Here is a 26,624-nt window from a genome sequence, read left to right on the forward strand (position 1 = left end):
TTAGGGATAAATTACGGATAATTTTGTTAAGCTCAATAAATGAGTTAAAGCCTAAAAGAGAGTTATCAGATAAATTATTATTTTTTCATTTAAACCTAAAGTTAAGGCTATTTTTTAAAAAACTCCAAATGCCTTAGTGTTAGATTCCAAACACTGTTAGTGTTTTAGATTTCTCTTCCTAATACAACCCCTAACTAATTTTTCCTCCCTAAATTTCATGCCATGCACGTCTCTCTCCGTTAGTCACACATGCACATTAACATCTCTTTTTATAGATGGTTTTCTTTTGGGTTCTCAATCATATATATATATATATATATATATGGTACACTCACCAAAACTGCAAGCCGCACTCCCCAAGTCCTCCACCGTGAGTCTTCCATTCACACATCAAACCACTGCATGCACGGCTTCATCACATATGTTTCCTCTGCATACACGTCTATTTCCCTAAGTTTTATTTTGAACGATCTCTATCACATATATATATATATGTATGTATATACAATTTGATCTCCTCAACGCCGCACCACCTTAAGGTAGTTCCATTCCAAGCCGCAGACCGAGAACCTCACGATATCTCCACTACCAGCCCACACTTAGCCCATTAACACAGCACGAGAACCCCAAATGGAAGCCACCTAACGTGCCGACACTCTCCATAATGTTGCCTTCCACAACCGTCGCTCAGCCAAGCCTTCACGTGCGCCCCAAACCGCCAGCCCACTGCTCAGACTTGCATGAGCAGTTTGTCCGATTACCATATGATATTGCCCACCACCTCATCACATGTAAATCCACACAGTAGCAAACCACATTAAGACAGCCTCCGTTCTACGTAACCAGCCACCAGAATAGTAGCCCAACAAGCCACGACCACCACCTTGCAAAAACCATCAATACTCCTACACCACCATCGCCCAGCCGTTGAAAAACCTCCAACAAAATACTCTGTTTTTACACATTCGAAACAGAGTATTTATACCACACCGTGAACCAAAAACCACTGCACTTCGCCAGCCCCTCCACCTCGTCGCCACCTACACAGAAAGGGCCGCCGGGCACCTCAAGCCACCCCAGACCGTCGCATGCCTTCTCTTCGTCTCATGGTAAGTTCTGTTTCCCTCATGCCGTGTCCTCCCTCTCTCGTTCATCTCATCCCTCTCACTATTCGTCTCTCTTCTCTCTCTCTCTCTCTCTCTCTCTCTCTCTCTCTCTCTCTCAGTTGCATAATCGCCCACTCGTCAGAGTTTCCACCTTGCCCAGCCACGAGCCGCCATACCGCTTTCTCTCGGTGAATGTCGCACGTCTATCTCTCTCCCGAGCCTTCTGTTTCTCTACAAACATATTAAGTTGCTTTTAGGTTTTAGTTTAGCAAGGGCAGATATTGATGAGATTACAAAAATGCCCATTTGTATTATTTTCCCAAAATGTCCATGCCTAGTATGTTGTTTTTTCAAAAATACCCATGCCTAGTTAGGATTAAAAGTTGAGAATATTTTAGTGTTAGGAAGAATCTAGGTTTAGGAAATATAGTCTATTTTAGTAGTTTAGGTTTTAAATAAAGTCACAAGTTTAATTAGAAATTTATGAAAATTTACGCGTTTATTTTTTATAGGCGACCGACTACGCGCTGAAAATAGTGGATTAGCGTTGCAAGATAAGTAGTATGATCATACCCTTACATGTATGTACGGTAAACTGCTTGTCTTTTTATAAAAAATATTATGCATGTATGCCCTTCATTGGAAGCCCCTTTTTACGTACCTAAATCATGATTTTATGTGAGAGTTATTTCATAAAATTATTTATGAAATGTATGATTTTATGTGAGAGTTATGCATAAAATTATTTATGAAATGCATGATTTTATGTGAGAGTTATGCATAAAATTACTTATGAAAAGTCATGATTTTAGGTGAGAATTATTTCATAAAACTATTTATGAAATGCATGATTTTATGTGAGAGTTATGCATAAAATTATTTATGAAAAGTCATGAATTTAAGTCTAGAAACATGTATCACGATATTTATGAAAAAATGCGATTTCATTTGAAATCTATGATATGATATGATAAGTATGTATATGATTTCTTTTGAAATCTATGAAATGACAAGTATGCAAGTATAATTATAATAAGATGTGTAACGACCTATGTTATGATATGAAGACAGTACCTATGTTATGGGCATATTGCATTGCCAGGTCGTGCATGCTAGTAGTGCACCCAGTATGTCTTCTTTATGTATAGATTCCACAACCCGCAGCCATGGGGCGGAATCAGAATCTACTTAGATTCGCTAACCTTAACTCATGGGGGTTAATAGTAGATAACAGCCTATGATAAGTGAAAGATAAGTTCATGTTATTTACGTATGTATTTATGAGTATGCACATTTTTCAAGAAACCTTATGTTTATTATGTTTATTGTATGATGTGTTACATATTGAGTATTCGACTCATTTTTGTATATTTTTAAACCACCCCAGGTGATGACATTTATGAGGATGAGACTGCAGGACAGGACTTGACCCCGGGAAATGAGGCAGAGGCCTAGACAAATTATGCTATGATTAGTTTTATGGTTTAAGCTTTAAATAAATTATTTTGATAAGCATAAGAGACTTTCATATTTCTTTTAATAAGTGCTTGCGCAGACTCTATTTTAGATTTTCAGTATTTATTGAAGTTTGTTTTATTTATGGAAACTTTTGCATTTGGCGCGTATTTAAAAGAAAAGTGTTTAAGTTCAAGTTTAGTAGTAGCACATTGGCTTCCCGAAAATTCTAAAATGTCTTTTTGGGAAGCGGGATGTTACATCGGCTGAGTAGAATTATTGAAGATATGGGTGCAAAACAGCAACTATCAATTGTAATTTATTGTGATAACAAATCAGCAATAGCTATAGCAAAGAATCCTGTCTTCTTTCATAGCAGAACTAAACATATTGCAATCAAGTATCATTACTTGAGGGAAGTAGAAGCAAAAGGAGATATGAAACTGAAATTTTGCAAGTCCGAAGAACAAGTTGCTGATATTTTCACAAAGGCACTTACAGGAGACAAATTCCAGATGTTAAGGCTCAAACTTGGAGTGTCAGAAAAATGCATCAAGGAGGAGTATTGAAGCTAACACCTATTTATGATGTAGTTTTTCAATAAAGTCAATTATTAATCTTTTGTTATTATAGTGAAACTCTGTTATTGTGCATCTTGGTACAGCATGAATATTATTAATGCTATGTAATTTTCAATGTTGTTTATATAATGTACTTCTCTATCTGTAATCGGTAGAACATCAAAATCAATCAACAAGTATTTTGGTTGAAGTTTTCATCTATTTTTCCATCCTTTTACCACACCTCTGTACCAAAAATACCAACGAATATACAGGAAATTATTCTTTCTGATCAATTGGCTGATCTTTGATAGGCCGAGGCAACGCATGCAGAAGATCATCAGATCATGAGTTCTTCAATTTATTCTAAAACTAAAATATTACAGTTGATGGAAGAAATTAACGGACCAATCAGAATAGCTGCATGCATAGATCAGTGGTTGAATATTTCAACTTGAATAAGCTGATCTGCAATGCATGGGTTGACATCTCAGAAGAAGCTACTGAGGTTTTGGAGGACTATAGGAATAAGGGTTCTATATGCTGCTTCCGTGGGATGAAAACTATCCCAAAAAATATATTTAGATGCATCTGTACAGGTGGCAGACACTGGGTTACATAGTATAGATACCTCTATATCCCCTGTACCACAGCATCCTTTATTCGCAATCTCAAAACCTGCATAATTATATATTGAAATGGTGTAATCAATATATAATTAAATAAAAATGAGAAAAAATATGACAAATTAAGAGGGTAGCATGCATGCATGCGTGGACGTCATTAAAGCCAGAAACAAGAGCTAGCTAGCTGCTAGCTAGGTCATACACGAAAAATATTCTTTGTTTACCATATTTTTTTGGGTTTTCAATAAGATCGAGTAGAGGGCTGTAAACGTCAAGATAGACCATCTTGCTGTTGGGTAGGTTTCTGTTAAGGGAATCCAGAGTTGCCGACAGTTTAATGTTGAACAGTTTTGCTGCTTGGTTGTACTTTTCCGAACACTTTCTCAGTATTCCTCCGGCCAGAGTTCTTTGTGACGGCACACATCCAATCGGCGGTGCACTCAGTACTGCAATCCTTCGTGCCCCTTGCTCATATATTTCCTTCAAAATATTGTATAGAATTTATCAATTCTATTGATCTTAACCCATTTGATACCACATTAGAAAGAATATGTATTGCTCTTATTAATTACATGCATGCCATTCGCGTAAAAAGTAGTCTGCCGGCAATGAAAGCTATAATAATATTTATTAATGTAGTTGTTGTTGTTACCAGCTTTGGTTTTTGGTAACTGGTATATGAAACTAAATCCTTGGCAAAAATATAATATGTGTTGTCCCTATTTTCAACTTAATTTTGATATAAACTTTATAAACTCAATCCGGTCCGACTAGTTTAAATATTTGATTTAATAAAAACTCATTGCATGTAGATCGAATCATAATAACTCGGCATATATAGAAACATTATTTCTTTAGAAAATTAGAATGATCATGTGTAATTAAAGTCGGTGTAGAGAACAAAATTATCTTCATGCCGCTGCAAATTAATTAGCTCCTACCATTAATGTTTTGGAAGGTTGAATTGATCGATCAAATACAACCGGCCGGTTTTTCTCCACTACTTAACATAAAACAAAATGAAATTTAATTATGCCAATGAATAAATGAGGAAAATAGACAATGTTTGAAAAGATATATATGAAGCCACCTAGCTGCTTGTAATTAATTTAAGTGTGACAAATATATAATTTAACACATTAAAAATTAGACAGATAACATATATATACGTACAGATCATGATCTAGAAGTGAAATATATATGATGGAATTAATGCTACCTTAAAGAATGTGGTAGCCTGGTCGACCATAAGGTCCGTGTAGGAAGGGATATCGTACTCCAATTCCCGTATATGACTAAGGAAATATGTATTGGCAATGTCATTGCTTCCCGTTACCACCAGAAATATACTTTTTGACACGATGAAGTTTGTCCTCTCTTCACCAACAATTCCTTTAAGCTTCGCTTTGTATTCTTTGAACATTTCTAATTGATCTGACATTGATAGTACTGACTGTTTTTGTTGCAATCAAAAGTAAGAAAAAAAAAATAATGGTGGAAGTTATACGCGTACGTACGGATGAAGCATATCATGCATGCATGCATGATTAATATAGATGAAATTATATATATGGGACCCAAAAAGAAAAAAGTACCGCTAGCTTGGGTGTCAAGGGATCATATCCTGAGCCACCTGAAGCGAAACATACTCCTGTGATCAAGTCCTGAGGTTGAAGAAGTGGATCCAAGTATGCTGGCACAAGCTCTTTTATTCCCAATTCCTCCGCTGAAAAGAAACAATAATTACTTAATTAGTGAACTTTATTCAAATTATTCGTCTAGTTAAAATTTATTCTATTGATTGCATGAAAACTAAATGACTAAAGGTTAAAAAAAAATGATGTGAAGATAAGAGATCATGATCAATTAGGACATGACGAAAACGGTATTATAATTTTCTTATTTTGTGTTAAATTTCAACGTCATTCCGTTGGGACAATAGATTTATAATTAATGGGCAGAACCACCCATGATAGGTATATATATATATCAACTTAAATGCATGCCTCCATTAATTTCTTTTTTTCTTTCTTTCTTTTTTGATAAAATCTTTGAAATCCGACCATTAATTATAAATGGAGATGCCAATTGTTTTGTGGGTTATGGAAACAGATCAGAGTATGATTTTATATGGAGGTGTCGCTGGACACGTAATTTATACGACTCGGTTGACACGTGATGAATTCATCTAAAACATGTTACATCAAAAATATATATAACTAGCTAGAGCCTAGAGAAGATAAAAATTTAGGATTAATGAATATAATATTAATACTATAATTAATGAGTTTTGTAGAGCATATAATATATATATCCTAGCTAGGTTAATTTTGTTGTGCTATATATGTATTTTGTTCGCTGGCCAATAATACATAATTTCCTTGGTGCTTGGTGCATGTATTAATTTCCTGTATTAATCATAGATTAGTTGTTATAATTGAGTTTGAAATTGCTTTTTGCAGGGAATGGTACGGTACGTAGTTCCCATAACGCATATATTTATAAGCATTAATTACATGATGATACTTATATTAAGCTAGGCTTACGTATTGTAACTATGTCTCTAATTCAAACTCTCAAAATAATAATATTAATAACAATAAATAAATGTCTCTTCAAACTTTAAAAAGTGTATCAACGACGTACGCCTCATGTAAAGGAAGATCATGACACGGCGCAAAACTATAGACCAGGAAGGTTTATTATGTAAAAGCGACGTATTTCATAAACGGATATATCATGGTCAGAAACGTGGCATGCACAAATCCGATGGATCTAGAATTGAATGGCCAATCTAATAATTAAGCTTATCTTCTCATGAATTGGTTGAAGTTTAATTAATTTGCCCTAATCCACATATAACAACTGCATGCCGGGATCGAAGGATCGAGGATTAATATTACACCGCTAAAAAGGCCAACGCGCGCAATTCACGACATTTGTTGGTTTTGTGTAACTAATTAAGTATTGACCTATCTCCCATGCATGAATGCACAGCACATGCAAAAAAGTGATTCTCGTTCATTTGTTGGTTTTGTGTAACTAATAAAGTTCCAATCATGTGTAATTTTCTCTTGAAGAACTATCTTTATACCCTTCAGATATGGCAATTCAAACAATAACGCATGCTACAGATACAAAACAGATCAGCAAAAGGGAAACAAGAGTACCAGAAACAGAGAGAGAGAGAGAGAGAGAAAGAGAGAGAGAGAGAGAGAGACCTACGTACGTACCTATCAAGTCCGGGGGAACCTTTCCATTCCCGAATCTGCCTGTGGGAACTTTTCCTTTAAAATCCTGCCCATAGGGAGGGAAATTGCACTTACCAATAGTTTTCAGGTAATTGTTGTTGCCCGTATCCACGATTGAATCACCAAACACTATAACTGCTGGAATGGTTTCATTCGGTGGCAGCTGTATGACAGCCTTGGAATTGCAGAAAAGAACAGAAAAAATTATCAGAGTACTAAACAATACAGAAGAAGAAGAAGAAGACATTTTAAAGAAGAGAAAGTGCAGTGTCTTCTTTGCTTGCCCGCTTGCTCTCAACTTGTGTTGGTTCTCACTTCCCAGTCTTGAACAGGGAGTTCCCATGACGCATATATTTATATCTGCTACAGCCTGCAGGCTTATTTTTTAGTGATTTATTGACACATAAATAAGCTGATCCAGCACTAATATACAAGAGAAATTATAATTTGTATAAATTTCAAATAGATAAACCCTATAAAAAAGTACTGTAAAAAAAAATTATTCTTTATCAATAAAACTTAACATTTTTTTAAAAAAATTTATATAAAATTTATCTATTTCAAACTTATACCTAACATTCCTCAAAATATAAACACGTACGCATTAATTCTCTCTCTCTCTAGACTTGGACCTGCCTAATTTTCCGGTTTACAACTTAAACAGTTTTTTGACTCCTATCCGTAAGTAAGATTGGCCCTGTTTAGATGATTTTATTTTATTTTATTATTATAATTTTTTTAAATTTTTATATAAAATATAACAAATAATTTTATATTTTTAAATTTCAAAATAATAATAATATTTGATAATATTTTATTCAACTCATTTAAAATAATTTGATCTCATTTCACTAATCAAACCAACCCTACCCCATTTCATTTATCAGGTCAATTCTTCTCATAATGTCTGCAATTACTTGTCATTATATATGAAAAGAAAGATTCCTACCAATTCAGTCCTAATGGTTGACTTTATATTTGGAAAAATGATAATTCTATAATTAATTTACCATCATTAATTTACAACTATGATTAAGACGAAAGGCAGTTATGTAAAATTAAAATTATTATTCATCCACCTGTACTTATATATATATATTTTTTGAAACAGACTTCATTTCATTTCATAAATAGAAGTTAAAGCTGTAACTTATCAATATAAGAAAAACCAACATTACAAGTCAAACTACCCATTTGTTTTGAGATATCCTTGCACACAAATTCATATATGATGGACATTATCCTAATTTCTATAAAACTCTTTCTTAACAGAGAGAGCGTTCTGTAAAAATAGAACTAAAACGACTCATCTTCTAAAGAAGAGAAACACTAATCTCCTCCATCTTTTCAAATAAGAGAAATACGGGACTCTGTTTCTAGGAACACAAAGTCCATCTGTACCTATATTTATCTATTGATATGTAGATATTGTTTGTATATGTTATAACATTTAATTTTATTATCAAGTCTAACACTGTAATTCATTTATTTTCAAATCTAAAATAATATAGATTTGGTACAAAAATCTCAAGAGATCCGGTTGTTGGTGGGCCTCATTAATTACTTATCAAAAACTAGCGTGCCAATAATGTCATAATTGTAAAGGATCAAGAACGTATAGACCCAAATAAACAAAAACTACGGACCGCATTCGTATGATTGATGGGCTTACTATTTGCATGTGCAATTATTCAAACGTTTGAATAGTGAAAGTAAAGAGAATATTTGTGAATAGTTATAAAAAAATAATAATAAAATATTAAATAATAATAAAAAATAAGTAAAATATAATGAATAATAATAAAATAAAAATAATAATAAAAATGTTTGAGTACTCATTAGCCAAGGACGATGGTAGCTAAATCTATAGCCAAACCTATGGCTATGTTTGGGTCAACATATTTCAAAATTTTTTAAATATTTTCGTATTATTGAAAATATTCTACATGTCAAACAACTTAAAATATTCTTGATGGGACCCACAAACCCACTTCAATCTCTACTCATAACTATTCACAAACATTAAATAATATTTATTACTATTCAATCTCTACTCATAACTATTCACAAACATTTAATAATATTTATCACTATTAAATATAAATAAAAAATAAAATCACTATAATATTTATCACTATTAAATATAAATAAAAAATAAAATCACTATTATATTTATCACTATTATATATAAATAAAAAATAAAATCACTATAATATTTATCACTATTATATATATGAAAATAAAATCATTATAATATTTATGGGACCTACATCTTTTTTAACTACCTATCTAAAAGTCAACAACTCAACATACTTCACACATCAAAATAACTCAAAATATTCTCAATGAGACTCATAAATTTATTCTAAATTTTACTCATAACTATTTATAAATATTCTCAACACTTTTCAAATATTTTTACTATCCAATCGTACCTTAAATCTGCAGGGGAGGACGAAGGTAGCTAGTTAACCAACCGCCCTCCAATTTTTTATTTTTAGTGATAATATATATATAAAAATGCAGTTAGGAATTTAGTGCATAAATAAGAAAAGACGTAACCTGAGAAGGACAATAATTTCTGTATGGTGACTAATTAAATGCACAAAACTCCCAACCGACAGCTGGAAACGAAATAAATGCAAATGCTCAGTGCTCCAATCAATAATTGGTTGGACGGGGAGCTAACCGTTAGGATTTTTAATCTATGTGGGAGATAAATGTAATCGATCGAGCAACACTACGTCCATCGAAAATTTGTCTAGATTGTGTGTTTCGAAAATTATATTTCATCCTTTTTTTTCATAGATTTTTTTAATCATTATAAATATTTAAAAAATAATCACAACATCATTAAAAAATAATTTTTTAATCATTAAATAAAAAATAATAATTTCAGAATACATTTTCGGGACACACTTTTGAGACCTTTAACATTTCTTAATGTAATTACACCAATAAATCATCACTTCACTATAATTTTTTACCAAAGTGATATATGAGTTATCATATTTACAAGCCAAGCCAGTTATATATAGAACATCACATCATTCATATTACTTTGATACAGTAAGATTTAATTTATAAAATTTAAATTTTTAAATCTCTCTTTTAAATCAGATTATATCAAATAAACACTTTATTATCAACTTGTAAATAAAATTTCTATATATATAATATATTAATATATAAATATGTGTAACATTTGAAGTACCATGCATTTGATCAGTGCAATGAATTAAAGTGATGGAACATAAATGCATCATTTTAAGAAAATTGATGAATTAAAGTGATGGAGCATTTCGTTTTAATACTCGAAGTCTCGAACATAAATGCATGATCATTAACTCAAATACTATAATATTTTTTATGGAACTAAAAGCCCAGTACTATTCTATCGGTTATTGATCGAACAGTGGCATGAAATACACTTTAAAATAACTGAAAATAGGGAAATGATTAGAAGTAAAATCACAAAACTATTAACTAATTCATTATAAACTTGTTTTGCAATATATAAACTGTTTAGATTATCTGTTGTGTCATGGTCACGTGTTCCATTTTTCCCTTAATTCTCTATTGATGAGCCTAGCAAAAGTAATGAACCTCTCTCTAAAACACAATTTAAAAAGTAAATGTAGTTTTGAATTGGTTGGAGTTGACAGCTTAATTCAGTCTAAATCGATTAGAATCAATCTCAATCAGCCAATTAGATCAATTATGCGATCGAAAAAATGCATAAAAGTCTACTTGATTTAGGACTAATTCAAATTAAATCGCCTAAATGAAATCATATTTTGAAGTTAAGATGTAAGGCCAATTCCAAAGAAGCCAAAACACTGCTCGTTTGGGTACTATGTTATTTCCAAGTGTAGCCTTTGGACTAAGGTTTAGCTCAAATTGTGCAACTTCCTAGAGCGAGTCCTAGCAAGAATACGTTTCTTCTTGCCAAAGTGAGGATTGTTGTTGCATTGTAGGAAATGTGTGGGGAAGAATGGAGCCAAACAAAGCCAACTAGCTAATGTTGGGGGATCCGAGTCTAAATCCGAGACTGATGAGGCTCAGCTGACAGATGCAACATTAAAAGTACTGGACTACTTAGAGAAGGTAGACTAGCGAAAAGTAAGCAGAAAGAGATAAAGATTTGGGTGAGGAGTGACAGATTTGAGCGATGAGACTTAAGTAGGCGGGAAGAGATAAAGACTTAGGCGATGAGACTTATCCCTCGGTTGGACGATGAGACTTATCTCTTGGTTGGTTAGGCGATGAGAAGTGGCGACATCTGTAATTTAACTATAACTTTGGCTACAGGTGTCAGAATTGTGCATATGACCTCATGTTGTGGTCACCATGCTTCACTTGGTGGACCCCTTGTTGACCCTAAAATCAACTATTTTTACCTCTGAAGTGTCAATTTTAGTCAATTCTTTCATTTTTTATTAATTTTCTTTTATGGTAATATTTATCTTTAGTAATGATTTTATTCCGGATTCTTAGTCTACATTTTAGTCATAGTTATCTTATTTCTAATTCTATTGTTTGGCCTTATTTACAATGTTTTCGTTATTTGTTAGCTATTTAAGCCCGGCTTGTGGGTTTCAGAAGATGATTGATTTATTTTTTATAGTAAAACATTAATCTCAGAGTTTCTCCTGTTTGTGAATTTTTTCAATCTCAATCTCTAGCTTCTGTTATTTAACTAGTTGTCAAAATAATCTCCTATTCTATTCCGGCGTCAGTTGGCATCAGAGCTGTAGCGTTTTCCTGGGGTGAATTATCATCAGTTTGCATGGCTGGTGCTAGAGGTCGTAGTTGACGTGGACAGGTTCCGAATGAGAAAGTCCCTCCCCACGATCCTAACATACAGGATGTGATGATTGCAGATTTGTATAGGTAAATAGCAGAATTATCCCAGCGTCTAAAGGTGCAAAACCTGGAGGGTCAGATTTATGACCAAGAGTCTGAATCTAGTTTCAAAAACTCATATCACAATCGTGCTCTATTCTGGGAGCACCGTGGTTGGGAGGAGCGTCATGGGGACCTCGGTTTCAAAGTGGATCTGCTCGAGTTTTCTGGTACGTTACAAGCTGAAGGGTTCATTGATTGGTTGAATGAAGTGGAACATATTTTTTATTATAAAGAAGTCCTAAATCATGCCAAAGTCAAACTGGTAGCCATCAAACTCAAGGGCAGAGCATCTGCGTGGTGGGAGCAGTTGAGGAGATCATAAGACAGGCAGGGCAAGACCAAGATCATTGATTGGGAGAAGATGAAGATAAAGATGAAGGATCACTTCCTTCCTTTTGGCTATACTCAAACTCTGTTTCAGTGACTTCACTCGTTGAGGCGGGGCATGAGATCGGTTGATGATTACACAGAAGAGTTCTATCAATTGATAGTCCGAAATGATCTATCTAAGAAAGAAGAGTAGATGGTGGCGCAATATTTGGGCGGATTACAACAATCCCTGCAACATGCCCTCAACCTTCACGTGCTGTGCATAGTTTCTGAAGCATACCAGCGTGCACTCGTTGTGGAGAAGCAGTAGAACATGAGGCCAGTTATCAAAAGCGATCAAAGCAACCGAGCAGTTCGCCCTGAAGAACCTCGTCCCACCCAGCAATCACCACAAAGTCAGAGTTTTGATTCTAATATTAGATTTTTCAGATGTGGTGAACAGGGGCATAGTGCGACTATTGCAGGAAGCATGCTAATCAGAATGGCAAAAATTTCCTGATTGAGGAAGACATGGTAGAAGAAATTGTGTAGATTGGAGAGCCTATGTAAGATGGTGACGAGGATGAAGGCGTGTTGTATGGTTATGGCCATAAAACCCTTGTCGTTCACAAGAGTCTATTGACTCCCAAGGGTGATTCAGGGGACAATTGGTTGAGAACCAATATTTTCCACACAACCTGCACATTAGCCGATAAAGTCTGCAAAATGATCATTGACAGTGGCAATTGTGAGAACGTGGTGTCTGAATAGGCTGTCCATAAATTAAAGTTGAAGATAAATCATCACCCCAAGCCGTACTAATTGTCGTGGCTGAATAAAGGCAACGAGGTAACAATTGATAGGCGATGCCTAGTGTCTTTTTCAATCAGTAGAAAATATTTTGATAAAGCTTGGTGTGATGTCGTATCTATGGATGCTTGCCATGTATTGTTAGGCAGGCCTTGGCAGTATGATCGCAGTGTTTTTCACGACGAGCAGAAGAATATGTATTCCCTTAGCATCAAAGGGAAGAAGATTGTGTTGGCACCTTGCCGGGAAGGAACCACCCCTACCTTGGTAGCCATTAGTACTAACCTGCTTTCCTTGTCCAAGTTTCTAGAGGAGATTGAGCGTGAAGATGTGATTTACGCCTTGCTGCCTTGTGGGAATAATGTAGCAGACGTGAGTCTAAATTTACAAGTAGAGGTGCAACTGCTGCCAATAGAGTTTTCAGACATGATGCCAGAAGATTTTCCTCTTGGGCTGCTACCTATGAGGGATATTCAGCATTAGATCGACCTTGTTCCAAGATGGAGTTTGCCAAATCGACCTGCATATCGCCTTAGTCCTAAGAATCTGAAGAGTTGCAGCATCAGGTGGTGGAGTTATTAGAGAGGGGCTACATCCGTGAGAGCATGAGCCATGTGCAATCCCTGCTCTACTCGTACTGAAGAAAGATGGTTCTTGGCATATGTGTGTTAACAATAGAGCAATCAACAGAATCACAATGAAGTATAGGTTTCCCATTCCATGCCTAGATGATATGTTGGATCAACTATCCAATTCTAAGGTCTTCTAAAAAGTTGACCTTAAAAGTGGATACCACCAAATCAGGATAAGGCCTAGAGATGAGTGGAAGATAGCGTTTAAGATACAGCATGGGTTGTATAAATGGATGGTGATGCCTTTTAGGCTGTCCAATGCGCCCAGTACATTCATGGGAAAATTTGTTGTAGTTTATTTCGACGATATCCTCATTTATAGTCCGACATGGACATCACACTTTGATCACTTTCGAACTGTTTTTGATATGTTGAGAACAGAGAGTCTATTTATCAATTAGAAGAAATGTTATTTCTTCACTACTTATGTAATTTTCCTTGGTTTTGTTGTCTACTGATGGTGTTCATGCAGATCAGTCAAAGATAGATGCGGTCTTGGAGTGACCCAAACCTAAGAACTTGCACGATGTCCGAAGTTTCCATGGATTGGCATCCTTTTACTATCAATTCATCAAAATTTCAACACTTTGATTGCCCCTATCACGGAGTGCCTCAAGGGGTGTGAATTCTAGTGGTCTGAGGAGGCAGAAACCAGTTTTCAACTGGTCAACTAGAAGATGACAGAAGTACCAGTCTTAGCACTTCCAGATTTTGATAAGGTGTTCGAAATCAATTGTGATGCATCTAGGGTTGGCATTGGTGGTGTTTTGAGTCATGAGGGGCGACCGATTGCCTTTTTTAGTGAGAAGTTGTCAGTGTCCAAGAAGAATTATTCCACTTGTGATCTAGAGTTCTATGTCATAGTTCAGTCCCTGAAGCATTGGCGTCACTACCTGGTACAGAGAGAATTCATCCTTATCATTGACCACGAGACCCTAAAGTACATCATTGGCCAGCACAAGTTGAGCAGGCGACACGCTAAGTGGGTAGCATACTTGTAGGAGTTCACATTTTCACTAAGGCACCAATCGGAAGCTTGAATCGGGTTGCAGACGCGTTAAACCGGCGAGTGGCACTCCTCACCACCATTACTACTAGAGTGGAGGGTTTTGACACTTTCAAAGATTTGTACGTCAAAGATTCGTTCTTTGGAAAGATTCTTAAGGAAGTAATAGAAAGAAGGCGAAGTGATTTTCTCTTACACGATGAATTTTTATTTCGTCGCCTATAGTTGTGTATCCCAGACTATTCATCGAGAGAGCACATTATATGGAAATTGCATGGCGAGGGGCACTTTGGGCCAAAAAATACCTTGGTTTTAATCGTCGCAGATTACTACTAGCCCAAGTTTACCAGTGACATGGCACAATACATGGCGAGATGTTTCGCATGCCAGAGAGCGCATGGAACCCACACCAATCCTGGCATTTACACTCCGTTATTTGTACCTGATGCTCTGTGGCTTGACGTCAATATGGATTTTGTCTTAGGCTTACCCAGAACCCAATGCGCCATGGATTCCATCTTTTATCATGGTTGACCGATTTTCTAAGATGACCCATTTTGTAGTTTGCAGAAAGACTATGGACGCCACTCGTATCACCCACCCTTATTTCAAGGAGATTGCTCGCCTGCATGGTGTTCCTTGGCCTATCACAAAATTTATGAGTAATTTTTGGAAGAGTTTGTGGAAAAAGCTCATAATGAAGCTAAACTTTAGGGGTTGGTTTGGATAATGAGATGATATCATAAGATGAGATAGTTTTAGATGAGTTTAATAAAATATTGTTAGAATATTATTTTTTTAAATTATTATTATTTTGAGATTTGAAAAAGTTGAATTATTTATTATATTTTCTGTGAGGATTTGGAAAAGTTCATTAATATATACACAAATTAATGATGATAAACAACTAAAATATAATTTCCAACCAAATTAATTGTTCAAATGAATAAATACGGTGTTCGAATAAGTTTGAACAATATTTGTTTTGTTCGAACGTTCCAGCAACCTTGCCGTTACATTTTTCCACCAAATCTCCTCCATTCGATCAAGTAAATGTAAGTTCGAACGGTTATAAACTTTTTCCGAGAAAAATAAATTAATTTCCTGTCAAGATTATTATTCAAATAGATTATATAATGTTACGTTTGAACAGATATTAATTCCATATTCGAATCTATTTTGTTCCGTTCAAACAGTTGTGCATTTTTTAGACGTTTTTTTTTTTTTTGTCTCAAAATATCCATTCGAATGAATATTTATCCATTCGAACGAATTTAGAAACTCATACAATTTTTTAGAAAAAATTTAAATTTTGTCTCTAATAAGTACTTTTAAGGACGAAATTTAATTTGTCCCTACCAAATTTCATTCCTAAAAATAAAATTTCTTGTAGTGCAAGCAATTAGATAAAATATGTAAAGAGCAAATTCTATACCGTTATTTTGGATTTCAAGGGATCAAAATCCCGCGGCACCTGAAGCGAAGCATACGCCAGTTATGAGTTCACCATGAGGTTGCAGATTTGGACTTAGATACGCGGGCAGATCAAACTCTTTGATTCCAAATTCCCCAACTAAAAGGTCAAAGTGAATTAGAAAATGAACGTTGGACATAAAAAAATATATATAGCAAATATTGGTGTTAGAAAATTTAAAAACTTCTTGAAGATGACACACAATATATATATATTATAATTATATATGTTAATGATCAACATATATATTATAATTTAAATTAACCTGCATGCACCCAATGACCGATGCATTCTGGAGATGATTAGCTAGAAAGAGAAGACCGAGAGCAATTAAACATTGATGGAGAACCATGTTCAAAAAGTCTCTTAGGTTTAGGATGAGAGAGAGAGAGAGAGAGAGAGAGAGAGAGAGAGATTTACCGATCAAGTCAGAAGGAACCTTTCCGTTGCAATATCTGCGAGTTGGAACCTGTCCTTTAAGATCCTTTCCATAAGGAGGGAAATTGCACTTAACTATAGTTTGTATATAGTTCATGTTGTTGCCCGTGTCAACGATTGAATCTCCAAACATGACTAAAAGCGCTGGGACGGTTTCATTCCGCGGTAGCTTTAGAAGAGCCTTGGTGTCGCAGAAAAAATTACATGAGATACTGACCAGCAGGTTGAACAATAATATATAATATTATTTTAGAATTAGTAGAAGATGGTTTCACAAAGAGATCAAACTTCATGTTCTGCATGCTTAATTCGCTTGCTCTCAACTCTTCGAGTTAAATTTAAAGACCAAAAGAGAATTAGATCAGATCATCAAGTACTACGTACTGAGAATTAATATTAATATAATTCTTCTGTTTCAAGTCAGGAGCAAGCATGCATGCAGCTGCTGCGTTAATTTGCATATATAAATAATAATTCGAACAACATGCGTGCTGCATGCATTTTATGTCCATCGATCCTTACACATCATGAAATAAGCTGATCCAACTGTTAAATAATATGAAAGTACTGGCCAGAATTTTAAGAGTTCTATCTTAAGTATTAGGCAGTGATCTGGAGGACGAGGAGCTTGATATTTAAAATCCGCCACATATATAGATCACAGTCTCCACAGATCGGGATCATTGTCCTTTTCAATAATTAATCCAAACTGGACTTTTAACCTGCAGCTTAGTAGTCATGATCAGTTTCTAATTGCCAAAATTGACGGAAACTGGCAGATGTGATTAATGCATGCATCTAAACCGATATGATCATCAGATTTTTATGACAATAAATGATTCCACCATGACTTGCAAGTCGATCGTGTTAAATATACTACTTATATTATAGTTATAAAAAGTAAAAATATCGATACTTTTTGTACTTTTATTGCACATGAGCTAAAATGGCTAGGTATATATATATGTGTACACCGGACACTACAAGTCGGCAAGCAAACTACCATCGGCATGGTCCTTTTAATAAGTGATAGAACACCAACTCATGATCATGATCTAAAACAGAGTGGCTAGCTAGCTGTATGGATCAAGATCTAGATAAGTTAGCATTTTGTATTTTCTGTTTATTAATAATTAGCACATGAAGGAATTGCATGAACCATGGTTGATTATCAATTAATTAATTGATAGTTATTATTTGATTATAATTATTCGAAGATGATATCTCTAGTTTTTCGTAGTTAAATCCAAACTATTTTAGATTTTAACATTACATTAATAATATTCAGATAATTATTTTACTAGTTAACAATGCGATATATATTAACTTAATTCATTAAAGGTATTAACGAAATTTCTTTTAAAAAAAAATTAAAAATTTACATAATTAAAAATCCCTGTACCACCTACTCAAAATCCGTTAAAAATAAATTAAATATTGTTAATTAAAATCCGGATTGTGGATAATTACTCGTAATGCCATATGTTTAGCCTTCATGCATCTTAATTTGCAGACACCTTCCATTATATACTTTGAGAACAAACAATTTCTTTTGGTCGAAATTACCATGCATGCACGTCAAATTATGGATACAAATACAATATACAGGAAATTAATCTTTCTGATCAAATGGCTGATCTTTGATAGGCCGATCGAGGCAACGCAGAAGATCATCAAATGAGTTCTTCAATTTATTCTATAAATAAAATATTACAGTTGATGGAAGGAAATTAAAGGACCAATCAGAATAGACTCCATGGATCAGTGGTTGAATATTTCAACTTGAATAAGCTAATCTGCAATGCCTGGGTTGCCATCTGATCAGAAGAAGCTACTGAGGTACTTTTGGAGGACTATAGAAACAAGGGTTCTATATGCTGCTTCCGTGGGATGATAACTATCCCAAAAAATATAATTAGATGCATCTTTACAGGTGGCAGACGCTGGGTTACATAGTATAGATACCTCTATATTCCCTGTACCACAGCATCCTTTATTCACAAACTCAAAACCTGCATAATTATATATTGAAATGGATCAGTAATCAATATATAATTAAATAAGAAATGAGAAAAAATATGACAAATTAAGAGGGTAGCATGCAGCATGCGTACGTGGACGTAATTAAGGAAACAAGAGCTAGCTAGCTAGCTAGCTAGGTAATGCACGAAAAATATTCTTTGTTTACCATATTTTTTTGGGTTTTCAATGAGATCGAGTAGAGGGTTGTAAACATCAAGATAGACCATCTTGCTGTTGGGTAGGTTTCTGTTAAGGGAATCCAGAGTTGCCGACAGTTTAATGTTGAACAGTTTTGCTGCTTGGTTGTGCTTTTCCGAACACTGTCTCAGTATTCCTCCGGCCAGAGTTCTTTGTGACGGCACACATCCAATCGGCGGTGCACTCAGTACTCCAATCCTTCGTGCCCCTTGCTCATATATTTCCTTCAAATATTGTATAGAATTTATCAATACTATTGATCTTAATTAGAAAGAATATTTATTGCTCTTATAAGAGAAATCTTTTCGCAATATTGGATTGACCGATCATATTCAACCGGCCGGTTTTAACATAAAACAAAATGAAATTTAATTATGCCAATGAACATATGAGGAAAATAGACAATGTCTGAAAAGATATATAGGAAGCCACCTAGCTGCTTGTAATTAATTTAAGTGCGACAAATATATAATTTAACCCATTAAAAATTAGACAGATAACATATATATATATATATATATACGTACAGATCTAGAATTGAAATATATATGCATGATGGAATCAATGCTACCTTAAAGAATGTGGTAGCCTGGTCTCGCATAAGGTCCGTGTAGGAAGGGACATCGTAATCCAATTCCCGTGCATGAGTAACGAAATATGTATTGGCAATGTCATCGCTTCCCGCTACCACCAGAAATAGACTTTTGGACAAGATGAAGTTTGTCCTCTCTTCACCGATAAATCCTTTAAGCTTCGCTTTGTATTCTTTGAACATTTCTAACTGATCGGACATTGATAGTACTGACTGTTTTTTGTTGCAATCAAAAGTTAGCATGGATGATTCATGAATATAGATGAAATTATATATATGGACCCAAAAAGAAAAAAGTACCACTATTTTGGGTGTCAAGGGATCATATCCTGAGCCACCTGAAGCGAAACATACTCCTGTGATCAAGTCTTGAGGGTGAAGACGTGGATCCAAGTATGCTGGCACAAGCTCTTTTATTCCCAATTCCTCCGCTGAAAAGGTGCATGAAACAATAATTAATTATTAGTGAACTTTATTCAAATTTATTCGATCGTCTGGTTAAAATTTATTCTATTGATTGAAAACTAAATGATTGAAGGTTAAAAAAGAGATAAGCCCCGTTTGGATTTAGAGATGAAATGGTTTTAGATAAAAGATAAAAGTTAAAAAAAATATTGTTAATATTGAGAAGTCCCAAATGGCTTTGGAACAAATTCATCCTGGACTTTATAAGGAGTTACCTCATTCCTCCTATTAAACCTTTTATGGGGAGAAATTAGTATTTCTATATGATATTAGAGCTAGATTAACCTATGACTAATGATGGGCTCCTGCGACCTACCCACGATGATAGTACCGGAAATACCGATCCACACATGAGGAGGCGTATTGAGAAGTCCCACATGACTTAAGAATAAACTCATCCTAAACTTTATAAAGAATTACCTCACTCCTCCTATCAGGCCTTTTATAGAAAACAAAATTGATATTTCTATAATTAAAATATTATTTTTTTAATATTATTATTATTTTGAAATTTGAAAATTTTGAATTGTTTATTATATTTTATGTAAAAATTTGAGAATTAAATTGTAATAATGAGATGAAATAAAATAAAATATTTTTTAAATCTAAATGGGACCTAAGAGATCAGTTAATGACGAAATCGGTATATATTTTCTTAGTTTGTGTTCAATTTCAACGTCATTCCGTTGGGACAATAAATTTATAAATGGGCAGATCAACCACCCATGATAGGTACCCCCATCCACTTAATTGCCAGCCACGATCGATCAATCCATGATAGGCACTACAGTCATCGAAAAATTGTCTATCTCAAATAGTGCATTTTATTTTTTTATTTTTCTTTTATTTTATGTATTTTTTAATCGTCATAAATATTTAAAAAAAAATCACATCATCATTAAAAAAAAAACATTTTTAAACATTAAATAAAAAATAAAAAACGTTTCTAGAGAAATGTTGGGGATCCGATCCCAAGCATTTCTCATGATACATTTCCTTGATGCATGTATTCCTGTATTCATAGATGAGTTGTTACATGAATTGAGTTTGAAATTGCTTTTTGCAGGGAATGGTACGGTAGATTACTCTAGCATTACATGATACTTAAGGCTTACGTAGTACTATTGTAACTATATGTCTTTCAAACTCTCAAAATAATAATAATAATAATAAATAAATAAATATCTCTTCAAATTCTCAAAATAATATCTCTTCAAACTTTAAAAAGTGTATCAACGACGCCTTTAAAGAAGATCATGACCCGGCACAAAACTATAGAGGAATGTTTACTATATGTAAATTAAAGCGACGTAGCTAGAAAGTGCCCTTGGGTCAACTTAAATTGGACCCATTAAATTATTGCCATGCACGTATTTCATAAACTGATATATCATGGTCAGAAACGTGGCATGCACAAATCCGATGGATCTAGAATTGAATGGCCAATCTAATAATTAAGCTTATCTTCTCATGAATTGGTTGAAGTTTAATTAATTTGACCTATTTCCACATATATGTGGACAAATAATTGATGAATGAAAATCGTTCGTGCCAGTACTTTTATATAGATTGATATTAAAACCTAAAAAATAAAGTTATTTTAGTATACGTTTGGGTAGTGAAAAGTGTTGAGAAGAATTATGAATTAATAATAGTGAAAAAATAAAAAAATAAAATAAAATATTAAATAGTAATAAAAAGTAATAAATAATAAATAAAAATAAATTAATAAATAGTAATGGACAGTTCTGAAAAGTTAATATTATATATGCTAAATATACTGTTGATGTAATAGGTTTCCACGTCAGGTTACATAAAGAATATTATTATTTGGATTGTTTTTATGAATATAAGGAGCTTAGATTTTACGAAGTTTGTACGGTCTAGATCTTCATAAATCATTTTCCTTCTATATGTGTCAAAACCTTGATCTTCCATAAGAGTAATATTATTAGATACAATCTTAATTAAGACTTATACAGTTTAAGACTACAAATATATATATATATATATATATATATATAATCTAATTTACTTGCATAAGCATCATTAATTCTTCTAATCATAAAAAAAAAAAAAAAAAAAATTGACTGAGTTGCATCTAACAACTGCATGCCGGGATCGAAGGATCGAGGATTAATATTACACCGCAATTCCCGTAGGTTGAGAAGGAGAGACAAAGTATATATTGACCTATCTCCCATGCATGAGTGCACATGCAAAAAAGTTATTGATCTCGTTCATTTGTTGGACGTTATGTGTAATTAATAAAGTTCCAATCAGTGTAATTTTCTCTTGAAGAACTATCTCGACATTTATACCCTTCAGATATGGCAATTCAAACAATAACGCATGCTACAGATACAAAACAGATCACCAAAAGGGAAACAAGAGTACCAGAAACGGGGAGAGAGAGAGAGAGAGACCTACGTACGTACCTATCAAGTCTGGGGGAACCTTTCCATTCCCGAATCTGCCTGTGGGAACTTTTCCTTTAAAATCCTGCCCATAGGGAGGGAAATTGCACTTAACAACAGTGCTCAGGTAATTGTTGTTGCCCGTATCCAGGATTGAATCACCAAACGCTATAACTGCTGGAATGGTTTCATTCGGTGGCAGCTGTATGACAGCCTTGGAATTGCAGAAAATAACAGAAAAAATTATCAGAGTACTAAACAATACAGAAAAAGAAGAAGAAGACATTTTAAAGAAGAGAAAGTGCAGTGTCTTCTTTGCTTGCTTCCTTGCTCTCAACTTGTGTTAGTTCTCAGTACTTCCCAGTCTTGGCCAGGGAGTTCCCATAACGCATATATTTATATCTGCTACAGCCTGCAGGTCAATCACATAAATAAGCTGATCCTATACAATTTCTAAAAAAGTGGATCACCATAAAAATGTACCGTAAAAAAAATTATTCTTTATTAGTAAGTTTTTTTTTAAAAAATTTATATAAAATTTATCTATTTGAAACGTATACTTAACATTTACTCAAAATATAAACACGTACACACTCTCTCTCTCTCTTTAAACTTCGACCTGCCTAATTTTCTTGTTTGGATGATTTTATCTCGTTACATTATTATAATTTTTTTAAATTTTTATATAAAATATAATATATAATTTAATTTTTTTAAATTTTAAAATAATAATAATATTAAAAAATAATATTTTATTCAACTCATATAAAATCATTTTATCTCATCTAACTATCAGAAAACCCTATAAAGGCTCCCCATTTCATTTATCAGGTCAATTCTTCTCATGATGTCTGCAATTACTTGTCATTATATATGAAAAGAAAGATTCCTACCAATTCAGTCCTAATGGTTGACTTTATATTTGAAAAAATGATAATTCTATAATTAATTTACCATCATTAATTTACAACTCTGATCAAGATGAAGGGTAGTTATGTAAAATTGAAATTATTATTCATCCATCTGTACCTGTATTTATCTATTGATACGTAGATATTGTTTGTATATGTTATAACATTTAATTTTATTATCAAGTCTAACACTGTAATTCATTTATTTATTTATTTTCCAATCTAAAATAATATAGATTTGGTACAAAAATCTCAAGAGATCCGATTGTTGGTGGGCCTCATTAATTACTTATCAAAAACTAGCGTGCCAATAATGTCATAATTGTAAAGGATCAAGAACGTATAGACCCAAATAAACAAAAACTACGGACCGTATTCGTAGGATTGATGGGCTTATCTATTTGCATGTGCAATTGCTCGGAGACTGACAAAAGAGTTAAATAACTTAAATCTGTAGATCAGAAGGACGAAGGTAGCTAGTTAGCCAACCGCCCTCCAATTTTTTTTTTTTTAATAATATTAGATATAATTATAAAGTGCATAAATATCGTATAATTTTTTTTTAAAAAAATTAAAAAATTAATTTTTTCATATATATTTTATATTTATTTAAGTCAACAACACTTCCAAATGTCATTTCTTCCCGTCGCATCCATCTTCAAGATAATTTAGTCACAGATTTTTACTTATCAGTGAGTGAAAGATTTGTCTCTGAGTGTACGTTGAAAACTTCTATAATAGAACTCATTTGAGAGGGTTTGGTAGTCTTAAGAATGGTTTGGGTGAGGGGTTATCTTAAGAATAAAGAAGACGAATAGAATCTAATTCATGTTCATGTTAATAGAAGAGCGGATCCAATACTAAGATAACTAAAAAATTTATGAAACGCTTGCATACTCTATTACTAAATTTTTTTTTTCTTTTTTCCTCGTGCTATCTGATTTGGAGCCAACTAATCAAAATGCAGTTAGGAATTTAGTGCATAAATAAGAAAAGACGTAACCTGAGAAGGACAATAATTTTTATATGTTGACTAAAATGCACAAAACCCCCAACCGATTGCTGAAACGAAATAAATACAAATGCTCGGTGCTCCGATCAATAATTGGTTGGACAGGAGGTACTATTAGGATTATTAATTAGAGATTAATATGGGCAGCAGTTACTATTTGGGAGTAGCTATTTTGCATACCTTATGTGACATCATTTAAACAACACATCTCCTATACATCATCCAAACCAGATTGAGAGTAAGATAGATGATGGATGAGAGGTGGAGAGCGAGAGAGAGGTGGAGGGCTTGATTGGCTCTAAGATGCTCGGTGGAGCTAGAATTGACGCAAGGCGGCGCGGGTGGCCCTGAGCCCGAGCTCATGTGAACTCCATTTTATGAGTCGTTTGCATGTGTACGACAGAGAGAGATGGAGGTTCGTGGTGGTTGGGTCTGCGAGAGGTGGTCGCCGGTGTGAGGTGGTGTAGGTGCAGTGGCCTAGGTGGCCGCGTACAGCGGCGCAAGTGAAGAGAAATGGGTGAAACCCATTTCGATTGGGTTACCACAAGGGAGAGAGAGAGAGAGCTGCGCGTGGGGGAGATTGGTGGTGGCTGACTTGGTCACCGGCATAAGGGGGAGTCGCCGGTGGTAGCGGTGAGGCTGGGCGGCTCCGAGCTGGGTTGAAGGAGAATCGGGCTAGAGGAGAGAGAGAGAGAGAGAGAATAAAAAAAATTGATTTCTTGGTCGGGCGTGTAGTCAGGTAGTGTGTGTAATGTGTGTACAGCTACAATGATTGTTTTGTAACACTACTCATATTAATTAAGCCTATATGGGAGATAAACGTAATTATACTAATGAGTCATCACTTCACTATAATTATTTTTTTATTTTTTACTGAAGTGATATATGATTTATCATATTTACGAGCCAGTGTATAGAACACCATCTCATTCATATTATTTTATAAGATTTCATTTATAAAATTCAAATTTTTAAATTTCTCTTTGAAATCAGATTATCAAACAAATATTTTATTGCCGACTTGTAAATAAAATTTTCTATATAATGTATTAATATATAAATATGTGTAACAGTCTACCATGCATTTGATCAATCAGTGCAATGAATTAACGTGATGGAACATAAATGCATCATTTTAATAAAGTGATGAATTAAAGTGATGGAGCATTTGGTTTTAATACTCGAACATAAGTGCATGATCATTAACTCAAATATTATAACGTTTCTCATTTCATCTCATCATTATAATTTTTTTAAATTTTTATATAAAATATAATAAATAATTTAATTTTTTCAAATTCTAAAACAATAATAATATTAAAAATTATATTATAATAGTATTTTATTAATTTTTAACAAAACATCTCATCTCATCTCATCTTAACTGTGTAACCAAACGAGACCTAAAAGTCTAGTACCATTCTGTCGGTTATTGAACAGTGGCATGAAATACACTATCAAATAACTGAAAATAGGGAAATGATTAGAAGTAAAATCACAAAACTAATTAACTAATTCATTATAAACTTGTTTTGCAATATATAAATTGTTTAGATTATCTGTTGTGTGACTTGTGTCATGATCATGTGTTCCATTTTTCCCTTACATTCTCTATTGATGAGCCTAGCAAAAGTAATGAATCTCTCTCTAAAACACAACTTAAAAAATAAATATAGTTTTGAATAGGTAGGAGTTGACAGCTTAATTCAGTCTAAATCGATTAGAATCAATCTCAATCAGCCAATTAGATCAATTATGCGATCCAAAAAAATGCATAAAAGTCTACTTGAGTTAGGACTAATTCAAATTAAATCGCATAAATGAAATCATATTTTGAAGCTAAGATGTAAGGCCAATTCCAAAGAAGCCAAAACACTGCTCGTTTGGGCACTATGTTATTTCCAAGTGTAGCCTTTGGATGAAGGGGTTAGCTCAAATTGTGCAACTTCCTAAAGCGAGTCCTAGCAAGAATACGTTTCTTCTTGCCAAAGTGAGGATTGTTGTTGCATTGTAGGAAGGCGTGGGGAAGAATGGAGCCAAACAAAGCCAACTTGCTAATGTAGAGGGATTCGAGTCCAAATCCGAATCCGAGACTGATGAGGCTTAGCTGGCAGATGTGACGTTAAAAGTACTGGACTACTTAGAGAATGTAGACTAGTGCAAAGTAGGTGAGAAGAGATAAAGATTTGGGCGAGGAGACTTAAGTAGGCGGGAAGAGAAAAAAACTTAGGTGAGGAGACTTATCTCTCAGTTGAGCGAGGACACTTATCCATCGGTTGGACGAGGAGACTTATTTCTTGGTTGGTTAGGCGAGAAGAAGTGGTAACATCCGTATTTTAACTATAACTTTGGCTAAAGGTGTTAGAATCGCGCATATGACCCCAAACCAGAAAGATCTATTCGGCGCGCATGTCGTGGTCAACATGCTTCAC

General features: G+C 34.0%; 2 protein-coding genes across 2 annotated transcripts; both read right to left on the reverse strand.

Annotated features, from left to right (window-relative positions):
• Nucleotides 1–3,449: 3,449 nt before the first annotated feature.
• LOC109015659 (GDSL esterase/lipase EXL3-like) lies at nucleotides 3,450–7,396 on the reverse strand. The gene is made up of 5 exons (XM_035693684.1): nucleotides 6,981–7,396; nucleotides 5,343–5,473; nucleotides 4,967–5,200; nucleotides 3,972–4,227; nucleotides 3,450–3,799 (listed from the first exon to the last, which is right to left on the reverse strand). Exons 1-5 carry the CDS (start codon nucleotides 7,339–7,341, stop codon nucleotides 3,612–3,614), a joined length of 1,170 nt encoding a protein of 389 aa, XP_035549577.1. The 5' UTR covers nucleotides 7,342–7,396; the 3' UTR covers nucleotides 3,450–3,611.
• Nucleotides 7,397–18,106: 10,710 nt separating this feature from the next.
• LOC109011237 (GDSL esterase/lipase EXL3-like) lies at nucleotides 18,107–22,673 on the reverse strand. The gene is made up of 5 exons (XM_018992351.2): nucleotides 22,291–22,673; nucleotides 19,688–19,818; nucleotides 19,367–19,600; nucleotides 18,764–19,019; nucleotides 18,107–18,587 (listed from the first exon to the last, which is right to left on the reverse strand). The coding sequence occupies exons 1-5, from the start codon at nucleotides 22,553–22,555 to the stop codon at nucleotides 18,397–18,399; spliced, it is 1,077 nt and encodes a 358-aa protein (XP_018847896.1). The 5' UTR covers nucleotides 22,556–22,673; the 3' UTR covers nucleotides 18,107–18,396.
• Between the last annotated feature and the right edge of the window lie 3,951 nt (nucleotides 22,674–26,624).

Source organism: Juglans regia, chromosome 8 (genome assembly GCF_001411555.2).
Source record: "Juglans regia cultivar Chandler chromosome 8, Walnut 2.0, whole genome shotgun sequence".
NCBI lineage: Eukaryota > Viridiplantae > Streptophyta > Magnoliopsida > Fagales > Juglandaceae > Juglans > Juglans regia.

Coding starts and splice junctions, on each gene's coding strand:
- LOC109015659 (XM_035693684.1), bottom strand. CDS start 7,341: ATGGGAACTCCCTGTTCAAGACTGGGAAGTGAGAACCAACACAAGTTG. Junction 5,474..6,980: donor GGTTCCCCCGGACTTGATAG/GTACGTACGTAG, acceptor GTTTCTTTTCAG/CGGAGGAATTGGGAATAAAA. Junction 5,201..5,342: donor CCTTGACACCCAAGCTAGCG/GTACTTTTTTCT, acceptor CAACAAAAACAG/TCAGTACTATCAATGTCAGA.
- LOC109011237 (XM_018992351.2), bottom strand. CDS start 22,555: ATGTCTTCTTCTTCTTTTTCTGTATTGTTTAGTACTCTGATAATTTTT. Junction 19,020..19,366: donor AGGCTACCACATTCTTTAAG/GTAGCATTGATT, acceptor CAATATTTGAAG/GAAATATATGAGCAAGGGGC. Junction 18,588..18,763: donor TGAAAACCCAAAAAAATATG/GTAAACAAAGAA, acceptor ATAATTATGCAG/GTTTTGAGTTTGTGAATAAA.